Source organism: Leptodactylus fuscus, chromosome 8 (genome assembly GCF_031893055.1).
Source record: "Leptodactylus fuscus isolate aLepFus1 chromosome 8, aLepFus1.hap2, whole genome shotgun sequence".
NCBI classification, from domain to species: Eukaryota; Metazoa; Chordata; class Amphibia; order Anura; family Leptodactylidae; genus Leptodactylus; species Leptodactylus fuscus.
In genome coordinates, this window is record NC_134272.1 from 40989982 (window position 1) to 41003309 (window position 13328).

Genomic DNA, 13328 nt, shown 5'->3' on the forward strand with positions numbered 1-13328 from the left:
GCAGGACAGCTTAAGAGCTGCCGAAATGCTCTTGGCTGCCGAAGAGCAGCCAAGCCATCCAATTTGCTGAATATAGGCGGATCATCAACGTCAACAACACGCACACGAAGTCGCGGGCAGAGACACACACACAAACTACATACAAAATACACGAGTGCAAAGCTGGGCAATTCTTATAGGGCCACTACACAAATAAAAAATTAACCCCTTCCCGACACCCGCCATAATAGTACAGCGCTGCCGGGAAGGACTTCCGCAAACCGCTGTAGTACTACAGCGGCTGAACCTGGAGGCAGGAGGCAGAACCTGTGTGCGCACCATGCCCTGGGAGTGTCAGCCGTAACATACGGTTGACAAAGCCCTGTAACACCCGCGGAACCAGGTCCAATCGCGGGTGTTAACCCCTGAGATGCCAGCAGTCAAACATGACCGCCAGCATCTCAGGGGTTTCCGTATTTTATGGTGCCGATCAGCACCCCCCACAACGGTTTTGGGGGGTGCGGTGTTGGTAATGGGCAGCCTGGGGTCTGATCAGTGACCCCGGGTCTGCCCCATGCCGTCCCCTCCACGTACCTGGTTGATCCTGCCAAAAAGGAAGCTGTCAGGCTGACAGCTTCCTCTACACTGCAATACAAGTGTAACACATGTATTGCAGCGTACATCTAGTGAAGCAGAGATCAGCAGATCACTGCTTTAATCCCCCATAGGGACAGAAAAAAAAAAAAGGTTATAAAAAAGTAAAAATAAAAAAAAGTTTTAATAAGTTTAAAAAAATTAGAAATAAATAAAGCCCCAAAAATCCAAATTTTCCCATATAAAATGTTTTATTATGTAAAATAAAGAAAAATAGAAAAAAAAATTACATATGCTAAAAAGCAATGCCAGAATTGATGTTTCCTTTTATATCCCACCCAGAAAGCGTTAATAAAATGTAGTCAATAAGTTACAGGCACCTCAAAATGGTGGCATTGAAAAGTACATCTAATACCGCAAAAACCAAGCCGTCATATGGCCACGTTGCCAGAAAATAAAAATAAAAATCTAGCTTGTACAACGTGAAGTCAAAAACCCCAAATGTCGGCAAATCATTAGGACATAAGTGGCTGTGACTAAAAGGAAATGTGTAAGTTGTGCGAGCATTTTCAGGGGACATATTTAGAGCTTATGAGAGAGAATACACCAGCGCTGATTCCCCAGAATGCTCCTCTTCCCTGTCCATGTCATAGGAGCTAGTGGGAAAATAGAGTAGGATTTGGTGTACCCAATTTACTCTGAACAGCTTACATCTTCACTTCGGGGTTACTAATGCTCACTACATCACTTGATAAATTCTTTGAGGGGTGCGGTTTGCAAAACAGGGTCACTTTCTAGAGGTTTCCACTGTTTTGACACCTCAAGGGTTTTGTAAATGCGACATGGTTCCTGAAACTGATCACTGCCTTCTAAAAGCTCCTTGGCACGCCTTCCCTTCTGCATCTCGCTGTGCGTCCATATATTAGTTTACACCCACAAGTGGGGTACTATGGTAGTCGGGAGAACTTGCATAACAAATTGTGGGATGCGTTTTCTCCTTTAACCCCTTGTGAATGTGCAAATTCTAGGGCTAAATGAAAATATTAGTAAAATAAAATCAAATGTGTAAATTTCACCTCCATTTTGTCTTAATTCCTGATAAGCACTTATAGGGTTAAAATACTAGGTATATGTTGTTTTGGCTTATTTAAGCGGTGCAGTTTTGAAAATGGGGTGATTTATGGTGGGCTTTAATACAAAGGTCTTTCAAAACCCCTTCATAACTGGATTAGTCCCTTAAAAAATGGGTTTTGGAAATTTCTTGAAAATTTTGAATATTGTTGTTTCACTTGTAAACCTTATAATGTCTGTAAAAAATAAAAGGGTGACTAAAGTTTGATGCCGACATAAAGCAGAGATCTGAGACATGAGATTTATGATATAATTTTGGTGGTCTGACTATCTGTATGCAATGCACATCATTTCAAACTATATAAAATGCATATTTTTCAAACAAATTTCCAGCAAATTTCCTATTTTTCATAATTAAACACAAAGCATATCAACCAAAATTTACTACTAGCATGAAGTATAATGTGTTACGAAAAAACAATCTCAAAATCACTTTGGTAAGTTAAAGCATTCCAAAGTTATTGCCACATAAAGTGACACATGTCAGCTTTGAAAAATCGATCTTGGTCAGGAAGTCAAAAAGTGCCATCGGCGGGAAGGGGTTAAATATACCTGTGCGAAGCCAGGTCCCCCTACTAGTTCACATATAAAATAAAGATATCTAACGTCCTGATCTACCAGGGAGTCCAGTATCTTAATAGGGAGGTTTCTGTGGAAAAAGATAGCTACCCCCTTACTTTTACCCTGTATGCTACTGCTGTGGCAGCCAAGAAGTGTGTCTTCTTGGCTACTACAGCGGGCAGCCAAGAAGTGTGTCTCCTGTAGACACAGTATCTGTACTTTGCTTTTAGGAGCATCGTACAGAATCTGAGAGTGTTTCTTAGGGAAGTTCAACCCCTCAACATTTAAGGACAAAATGGATATATCTGCCATACAAAAAGGAGAAGCAGAGCAATGGGACAGAGAGAGGACGAGGAAAGGGGAGGAAAAAAAGGGCGTAGGTTAGAGGAGAAAAGGGACTAGGAAATAGGAGAGCACAGAAAAAGAAGGCACAAATAACAGAGCAACAGAAGATGGTGACTAGGACACCCCAGAGGGTCGACGGGGAGGGAGCACATGTGAAACCAAAAAATGGAAGTGGAGAGGAAGAATAAGGTTACAGAGTCCTTCTGACCCCAATGAGTAGAAACATATGGAAGAACAGAAATATGGCAGGGTGTACACCAACCAATGCAAACAAATGAAAATAAACGTGAATGGGCATAACTAGGTCAAGCACAAGCTAACAAGCCGGAGGGATCAGAATCCGAGAGGCAGGTCTCACTCAGGAAGCTGGAGAGTCGGGAGGCCCAATGGTTGAAGAAAGTCCAGTAGCTCCTCTGGGAAAGATAGTGATAACGTACAGTCCTTCATGTGCACCTGGAGCCCAGATGGGAAGCCCTAGCGATAAGGAATCTCACATTCCCGAAGCAAAGCAAGGAGTGGTTTCAGGGCTGCCCTCTGGCACAAGGTGTAACTGGAAAGGACCGGGAAAATAGATATACAGTAGTGGCCAAAATTATGGACACGTTTGTGAATTGAGTCCTTGTTTCAACTTACTTGCAGATATTTCTATGGTTTTGCTATGTCTTTAATGTTTTTGTGTCTATGCTTGTTTACTGTTATGTTTACTGTGTGTGGAGTGTTATAAACTTTGAAGATATCGGAAGAATTTCTTGAGTTTCGTGTCTTTTTGGACAGGTATGTGAATTTCTTAATTTTAGCCAAACATTAATGATTAGATATTGCTAAACATTTTACTTTGTTATGCTGTTTTAAATAAAGTTTTATATCAATATTGATTATTTGTTACAACAGCTGAGCTCCCAGCATGTTCCTGACGTTTAGACAGTGACTATTTTTTTTTATTATATTTAAAAATAATAGATTCAATAATTTCCTAATAAAAATTAATTTTTAATAATTATGAGTTTTGACACTGAATTTGGTATAAATTTTTAGTTTAGGAATTAGCTAAACATGAAAAAAGTCGATTGGTCAACAAAAAAGCGTGCTGCTACTATAGCTAAGTAAAGAAGGCTACAGTTTCCAACAAGTAGCCATCAAGATAGGCAAAGGAGTCACGGCATCTGGAGTCCAAAAGCTGTGCAAGTGCTTTGAAGTAATTGGAACTATTGAAAATCAATCAGGGAAAGGAAGAAGAAAAAAAAACATCAGCAACAACAGACAGAAGAATTATTCGACTGGCTCTTCAGAACAGAAAATCTACCTTCAGCTAAATCAACAATGTTCTGTCCAATGCAGGTGTTTCTTTGTCCGATCCAACAGTTCGCCGGAGACTTATGGATGCTGGCCTTAGGGCTGCAAGGAATTTGTATGTTCTCACCGTGTTTTCATGGATTTCTATCCCATATTTTAAAAAAAGACATACTGATGGGGAAAAAATGTACATTGTGAGCTCTATCTGGGGCTCACAATCTACAAAAAAAAAAGAAAAAGAAAAAAAGAATTCCTCGGAAAAAAACACTACTTAATGAGGTTCAAAGAAGGAAAAGGCTAGAATGGGCAAAGGAACACCTTAACCACTTCAGTACCGGGCCAATTTGTGGTCCAGGACCAGACACATTTTAGGTTTATTTTGTATGTGCGGTTTTGAGGGCTGTAACATTTTTCCCGTATGTCTCAGTCAACTAATTTTTGCGTCTTTTTTCGGGGACATATAGGGCTTTATTTTTATGTTCTCTTTATTTTCGAATGTGTTTTAATTTTTTTTATATCCAGGAAAATATAAACACAATAGGAGGGAAATTGTGTTTGGTTTTCAATTTTTTTTTTTTTCAATTTAATAACACAAAGTGTCACTGAAAAACTTTCACCCATAAGGTGATAAGAGACCTTTGAGGACATCTGATCACTTTTTTTTGTACTGGAGGCTGATTTCTCCTATAACTGGGGCTGCTACATTTAACCCCAGTTGCAGGAGAAATCCAGCCTCCTTCACACTGTATATACAGCTTACTGAGCTGATCTGGGGTCCTGTAGGACCCAGCAGCTCTGGTAAGACTCTGCTCGCGGCGGATCACGTGTCCGCCAGGTCAGAGGGCAGCTGAATTATGGCAGCGTCCATAGCTGTGTATATAGCGCTCATTGAGCACTGTATACACAGCGATCGAGAAGGCAGGGAAGGTAATAAATCTGCCCTGTCTTCTCTCTGGGAGCTCCGGCTGAAGTTACAGCCGGCTCCTATTGAAAGCAGCTGCACGATCTCCGTGCAGCTGCTGTGTTCTGACTGGACGTACAGGTACGTCCTGTCAGAACTAGGCAACCACTTCCCGGACGTATATACTCTATGGGTGGTCCGGAAGTGGTTAATTGGATGATTGAGGACTGGAAAAGAGTTCTGTGGAGTAACAAAACAAAAATTTCAATATTTGGTAGTGATGTTGTGCGTTATGTACAAAGGTGAAAGGGGGTGGATTACAATCCTGAGTGTTTAATTCCAACAATAAAGCATCCTCTGAGTGTGGGGATGCATGTCTTGGAATGGTGTGGGCAGAATTCAGGTCATCGATGGAACAATTAATGGAGCACGATACATTCAGGACATTCTAAAGCCTAAAATGCTACCATCGGCTGGAGACTTATTTGGCTCAGGAAACAGTTATATTTTTCAGCAGGATGGAGTGCCATGCCACACTGCGAAACTATGCAAGAAGTGGTTTGGTGAAAACAATGTAGAATTGCTGTCTTGGCCTGGAAACAGCCCAGATCTTAATCCCATCGAGAATCTGTGGTCGAGGTTGAAGCGGATCGTGGCCAAAAAACATGCCAAGAACGAACAGGAATTAATAGAGGACATAATTCTTGTTTCCACATTATAAGTAAGGAAGAATTAGAAAATCTGGTGGAAGCAATGCCTAGAAGATGCAAAGCTATAATTAATGTCAAGGGTTATCCAACACACTACTAACCAAATATTCTTCAATGTACAGTGCTCATCAAAACTGTTTAAATATATATTTAGTATGAATTTTTTTTAATTTTTAATATCAAATTTGCATTAGAATTGTTTTTCTGTTAAATTTTACTAAATGTTATCAAAAAACATTTTATTTCAAAATTTATAGCACATTTTATTGTGTTTTAAGCTATTTGTTTTCTAAAATTCAATGAAAAAAATTGCACAGTGCCAACAATTTTGGCCACTAGTGTAGAGGCGTCATTAAAGTCTTATGGTGTCGTGGTCTCTGGCCTTGAGGATAATCTCTTCTTTGATAGCGTAAAAATGGATTCTACAAATAACATCTCGAGGTCTGGCTGGATCAGCACTGCGGGGGCAAAGGGGGTAGTGTGCACAATCCATTTCAATGCGAGTCTCTGGAGGGCGGCCCAGCAGGTTATTGAAAATGCCAGTAAGAGCTGGCACCAAGTCAGCTGTCTTTGTAGCTTCTGGGAGGTCATGGATCCGAATGCTATTGCGGCGTTTTGGTTCTCCATGTCGTCCATATGCGAAACAAGCCCACGATAGTGAGATGTATGAGCCACGGAGGCCTGATGTTGAGTATGAAGCAAGGTTGTCACCGTGGTCTGGAACTGTTCTAAGGAGGCCACTCTGTGCTACAGATCAGAAATGTAAGATTTCACCACTGGCGCCAGGCACGTTTCAGATCTATAGCTAGACTGTCCATATCCCGCTTACTTAGGGCAAGTAGAGCCTGTAGATCTGGATGTTTCTGAAGGGTCAGCACCGCTTCCTCTGGTGGTGGCAGATGAGATACAAAAGAAGGAGCAACAGCACGGAGAACAGTAGGTGCGGGCTTGCTGTGGATTACTTTCTTACAGGTGGACGGGGGGCCCTATCGTCATCAGTAGAGAGGTCTGAGCCAGACAAAAGGGACGCCATCACAGAGGGCCATGGATCAGATCTGGAGGGGCGAAAATTATTTTTTGAGGGGGTCTAATGCCCCAGTCGTGGTTGCAGGCAGATGTCTGCAGACCCCCTGATTTCAGTGATAGAGGAGTGATACGATAGTCCTGGGATGGTTCCCCAGACCCTCCAGATGTCTCAGAGCAGCGGCGCCGCACTGACCTCAGGAAATGAGCAGCCTGAAGTTGAATAGGAGCAGGTACTTGTCCTGTGCCAACAACACAGAGGAGGACAAAAAAGCAATCTCTGGGGCTAGCACAGAGGGATCAGGGACAGGAGGATAAGGAGGGTTATTAACTGTGTGCAGCGGTGGAGTAGAGGAACTGTTCAGTGTGCGCACACGTGGAGGAATATTGCAGCGACGGCGCTTCAGAGCCGGTCTCTGAGCCTGAAGATCTGCATTGCTTCCTCAGAGGGAGGAAGAAGTTAGAGATGGGAATCTCCGAGTGCAGGGAGGAATGTAGGTCCCCTGCCTACCTTCTGGACCTAGTCTTGCCCATTTTCAGGTCGGTACACCCTGGTGTTAGTGGGTTCAGAACGGAGCTCTCTTTCCCTTTGACTTCTTGTGCTCATGCCAGGCCACACATCCCGTTAATTGGGATTTTTTAATTTTAACTAAACCAATCTTCATGTAGCCTTTAGAAAGGCTATTGTTTCAATTATGTTTTCAGCTTTTTCATGAAAAAGCTGGTTTCTTATACAAATTAGTGTTCCCCCTGTGCTCCAACCCCGTGTCATTGGTTTGGACCTGCATCCCCACCCCCTTCTTGATTGTAGTTAAAGCCTCCTCCTCTTCTTCTTCTTTACTTCATTCTTTCATGAGTAGGCATACTGTGCCTGCTCGTGTAAGATGAAATCCAAGATGGCACACGGAGCTGAGGCCATGCAAGAAGGAAGTAAAAAAAAAAGAGGAGGAGGCGGCTTCAACTACAATAAAGAAGAGGCCGGGAATGCAGGTCCAAACCGATGACCGATATCAGTCAGAGGAGAGAGAAAAAAAAAAAAGCATATGCCCATTAAAACATGGGTTGGTTTGATTGCAAAAACAAACAAAAAAAACAAATACCTGAAGTTTGACAGCAAGTCCATTAAGTTCGAGACAAAATTGCCTGAAAGATGAAAAAATAAACGGTATGAGATAAATACTACAGTGGATTACTTAAAAAAATAAGTTAGGTACAGTTAATAAAAACACAAAAAAATACAGCAGTTTTTCTTATTCAATTTTCTTATAAATCTTAAGAGTCATCACTTTTTATTCCCATTGTTACATGCGTATGAAAGATTTCCAAACAGCTGTATTTTAACCCTTTCACTGCCAAGGGTCATTGGAAATTTTGCACCTCCAGTAGCCAGAGCAATTTTCACAGTTTTGAGATGGACAAAGCAAACCTAAATTGCAACATTAACCTCTTTAAGGCCAAGCCTAAAAGTACCTAGATGACCAGGCCTCATTTTTCAAATCTGACATGTCAGATTTGCCAAACCACCGTTTTTTCAGTTTTGATTCTGATAAAAGTTAGAATAAAAAGTGATCAAAGCAATAGCATTTCCCGAAAATGGTAGAACTAAAAAGTACACCCAGCCCCGCAAAAAAAGACGCCCTAAACACAATTTCAAAAATTAAAATGGCCGGAGTTTTTGGGTGCAGTAGATGGTGGGTGCTGGGGAAGGGGAGGGGGTGTTTTGGTTGTCTGTCTGCCCCTTCCCTGGGCTTGAGGACTGGGTTTTTTTCCCCCACTTGGAACTCAGTCTGGCTGAATATAGGGTATCTGCTGTGCTCCAATTAACCCCTTCCCGACGGAATATGAGCAGTGCAGATACCTATACTTAGCCTGGATGTAGTAAAGCTGAATTCCAAGTGGGGGGGGGGGGACTCAGTCTCGGGGAAGGGGCAGTTAGACAACCTTTTTTTCCCGCTACGGCATTTACCGTACAGGAAAAATATATTTATAGGTATGTAGAGCGGACGTTTTTGGACACAGGGATAACTAACGTGTATGTGTTTCACAGTATTAGTATTATATGTGTTCTAGGGAAAGGATTTGAATTTTTAATACTAATACTTTATTTTTTTTTACTTTTTTTTTTTTTTTTTTTTTGCATTTATTAGACCCCCTAGCGGTCTTGAACCCCAGAGGCTCTGATCACTAATGCAATGCATTGCATTAGCATTGCAATACATTGCAAAAATTGTCATTTCTTTTGCAGGCTGCTCTATGCTCTACCAGCCGGGGAGCCTTTACAGGAGCTCTGAGGGGAATCCCCGGCAAGAACTCTGAAGGGAATCCCCAGCCGGCCGGACCCGAAGGAGAACTGCAGCTGGCCTGCTACAGGAGCGCTGAGGGGAATTCCCGGCAGAAGCGCTTCTGCCATCGGCCGCCCGCAGTTCCTAGGATCGCCCGCTCCCTCCCTCGTACCGAGACATCGTGGAGCATCTCCGCTGTAAAACTTACAGGGGAGATGTTCTAGCTCCCCATGCCTGCAATCTCTGATTGCAGGCATCATTGCAAGGAGCTCCGAGGTGCCGGTTGATATGGTGACCGCTCTGAAGCAGAGCGGCACCATTATAGTTACAGACACGGCATCCGAACCTGGCATACAGACACCGGGACGGGTGCCGGGCCGCAGCATCGCCATGCTCATAGCAGGAGCGTAGCGATGCTGCTCATTTCAAACTGCAGAAGTACTTACAGTACTTCTGCTAACAGGGCCAAAACGCAGATACACGCCGGGTGCGGGCCTGAGCTTACGTGGCCACGTCACCCAGCATGTGATGGAGTGTGTGTGGTGGCCGGGGTCTGTATTCCGGCCCTGCTAGCAGAAGTACCGTAAGTACTGCTGCAGTTTGAAATGAGCAGCATCGCGGCTTATACTCGAGTATATACGGTAAATTTGGTATCCCCGGAATCGTACCGAAACACAGAATACAGGAGACATGTCATTTTGGCTGCACAGTGAACGCCGTAAAACTGAAGCCCATAAGAAAGTCGCAGAAATGCATTTTTTTCTTCAAATCCACCCCATTCTGAACTTGTTTTCCAGCTTCCCAGTACATTATACAGAATAATTAATGCAGAAAAATTTGACTCGCAAAGATTAAGACCTCAGATGGCTCTGAGAGCAGAGAAATAAAAAAAAAAAAGTTATGGGGCTTAGAGGGGGGGGGGGGGGGGGAGTCAAAAACGTAAATCAAAAAATGCCATCGGCGGGAAGGGCTAAATGTATTTTGGGCATTATAAAGCTTACAAGCGTAACAGCGATTTTCCAGTTTTATAAGAAAAGTTCCCATACTAATTTTTTAGGGACCCCTTCAGTTCTGACAGAGATTATAAAGGTTTATATATTAGAAACTCCCCATAAATGACCCCATTTTCAAAACTGCACATCTCAAATAATGCAAAACATCATTTGTGAAGTTTGTTAACCCTTTAAGCATGCCACAGTAATTAAAAATATGGAGGTGAAATTTAAACATTTCATTTTTTTCAATCAGACATTCATTTAGCCCTAAAATACACACATTCACAAAGGGTTAAAGGAGAAAATGCAGTTTACAGTTTGTTGTGCAATTTCTCCTGAGCACAGAAATACCCCACATGTGGGTGTAAACTGATTTTTGGGGACATGGAAGTGCATGGAAGGCAAGGTGCGACACTGAGGGTTTGAAAAGCAGATTTTGCTGGAATAGTTTTTGGTGCCATGTCTCATTTGCATAGTGCCTAGAGTACCAAAACAATGGAAACCCCATAAAAGTGACCCCATTTTAGAAACTACACCCCTCACAGAATTCATCAAGAGGTATAGTGAGCATTTTAACCCAGCAGCCTTTTCACAGATTTTTATTAACATTGGGATGTGTAAATGAAAAATTAATAGAATGGCACTTTTTCACCAAATTTCACATTTTCACAAGGGGTTAAAGGAGAAAACGCACCCCACAGTTGGTTAAACAATTGCTCATGAACATGACAATACCCAATATGCGGTTATAATGTACTCTATGGGTACATAGTGGGGTTTGGAATAGAAAGAGCGCTATTTGGTTTTTGGAGGGCACATTTCACTGGATTAGATTTCGGGTGCCATGTCGCATTAGCAGAGTTCCTAAAGAACTAATACAATGGGAACCTTTAAAAGTAACCCCGTTTTGGAAACTACACCCCTCACAGAACATATCAAGGGATGTAATGAGTAGTTTTACCCTAAAGCATTTTCACAGATTTTATTAATATTGGGACGTGAAAATGAAAAATTCATTTTTTTTTTTCATTATACCATCAATTTAGTCCATTTTTTTATTTTTACAAGAGGATAAATGAGAAAAAGCCCTTCAAAGTTTGTTACACAATTTCTGCAATTTCTCCTGAACGCAACATTACCCCATCATAATCTTCTGTATGGGTACATGGCGGGGCTCAAAATGGGAAGAGCGCGATTTGGATCTGGAGGGCGAATTTTGCTGGAATAGTGTTGAGGTGCCATGTCGCATCTGCAGAATCCTTAAAGAACCAATACAATGGAAACCCTTCAAAAGTGACTCTATTTTAGAAATTACACCCCTTAAGGAATGTATCAAGGGGTATTATCATTTTGAGCCTAAGAGTGTTTCCCAAAAATTAATGTACAATGTGAAAATTTAAATTTTTAAAGAAATATGCCAATTTCAGTGCCCACTTTACACCCAACTTTGTGTCATCAGAGACCTGCACTCCTAAAACTATTTAGTGGGCCATCCCGGGTAGAAAGTAGTTATATATGTGGGTGTAAACTGCTGCTTGGGCATACAGCAGGGCTCAGAAGGGAAGGAAAAGTGGGTTTTTATCTTTTGGTATACAGATTTGGATGGGTTTCCTGACGCCATGTTGTTTTTGCGGATCCTAGAGGTGCCAGTAATTTGGAATTCCCCAAGAGGTGACCCCATTTTGTAGGGGAAATTTTAGAGTCTCTACAAATGTGACATGGCATCCAAAAACCAACAATCTAAATCGCCTGTCCAAAAGCACATATCAATCCTTCCATTCTGCGTCCTGCTGTGTGCCCAAGCAGCAGTGAATGCCCACATGTATGACACTGGTGTACCCAGGATAATGTACTTAACGCCATATGGGGGTAGAAATGGCTGTTTGGGCACAGTCAGGCACAAAAGGGAACGAGCGCCATTTTGATTTTTGGAGCGCAGATTCAGATGTTTGGTATCTGGTTGCCCATGCCATGTTTGCAGAGCCTCTAAAGTACCAGTAAAGTGGAATCCCCTAGAGCAGTGGTCCTCAACCTTTCTAATGCCGTGACCCCGCAATACAGTTCCTCATGTTGCCGTGACCCCATTAAGTTTGGAACACACGTCCATAACGGCGTGCGTTCCAGCTGAATAGCGCTGCTGCAGACAGTAGCACGACTTCTCAGTGGCTAAAGCCATCAGAAATATGTATTTTCTGATGGCTTTAGGCATACCTCGCAACTTTTGAAGATTAGAAAGAGGGAGAAAATATGCCGCAGCGAATTTACACCGCCCACTTTTATGTTGACTCCGCCCATTCTCATTCATTTTTCATGAGCTCCCACACAGTATAATCCTCCTACAGTCACCCATACATTATATGTACCCCCACCATCTCTCCCCCAGTTTCATATAACCTCTTCATCTGCCTCCAGTTTCATGTCCCCCCTCCATCTCTGCCCCCAGTTTCATATCCCCCCCTCCATCTCTGCCCCCAGTTTCATGTCCCCCCCATCTCTGCCCCCAGTTTCATGTCCCCCCCATCTCTGCCCCCAGTTTCATGTCCCCCCATCTCTGCCCCCAGTTTCATGTCCCCCCCATCTCTGCCCCCAGTTTCATGTCCCCCCATCTCTGCCTCCAGTGTCAAGCCGTACCCCCCCTTCATCTGCCCAGTTTCATGTCCCCCCATCTCTGCCCAGAGCTTCATGTCCCTCCATCTCTGCCCCCAGTGTCATGCCGTCCGTCCCCCCTTCATCTGCCCAGTTTCATGTCCCTCCATCTCTGCCCCCAGTGTCATGCTGTCCCCCCGTCATCTGCCCACAGTTTCATGTCCCTCCATCTCTGCCCCCAGTGTCATGCTGCCCCCCCTCCATCTCTGCCCCCAGTGTCATGCCGTCCCCCCCTTCATCTGCCCCTTTATTATCTTCCACCTTAATGTTTAAAACAAAAAAACCCAAACAAAATAACTCTTACACTCACCTTCCAACGCTCCCCCGCTGCCCACTCACTCATATAGTTGTAGCCGCGATGTGACGTCATCACATTGCGGCTACACATACAGAAGCCGCAGCACAGCGTTAAAGCAGGAGCTGGCTGGGTCAGCTCCTGCTTTAATCGCCTGTGTTTTCAACTCATCGGCGTCCCCCGGGCGCCGATCAGTTGAAACCGGGACATACCTCCCACCGACCGGGATGGTTGGGAGGTAAGTGGCGACCCGTGTTTTGGTCGTTCGACCCCAGCCGGGGTCGCGACCCACAGGTTGAGAACCGCTGCCCTAGAGAATGACCCCATTTTAAAAACTGCACCGCTCAAAGAACTTATCAAGGAGTATAGTGGGCAATAGTATCCTAAACGTGACTGCACAGCGGATGGTGAATAGTAGATATGTAAGTTGTGCTGAGTACATCGGGAACACCAAATTCCCTACTATATCCCCAGTAGCTTCTATGTTTGAGAGGGGGGGGGGGCACTCTGGGGGTCAGTTCTGGTTTATTTTCCCTCGTAAGCGCTAAATCTGGTTTGTACCCCAATATACAC

General features: G+C 43.4%; 1 protein-coding gene across 1 annotated transcript in view; it reads right to left on the bottom strand.

Annotated features, from left to right (window-relative positions):
• Positions 1–13328, bottom strand: part of MOB4 (MOB family member 4, phocein) — a 129108-nt gene that overhangs the window by 73110 nt on the left and 42670 nt on the right. Inside the window, exon 4 of the mRNA XM_075285173.1 lies at positions 7638–7680. Within this exon, the coding sequence (XP_075141274.1) occupies positions 7638–7680 (43 nt within the window). The remainder of the gene's footprint in view (positions 1–7637; positions 7681–13328) is intronic.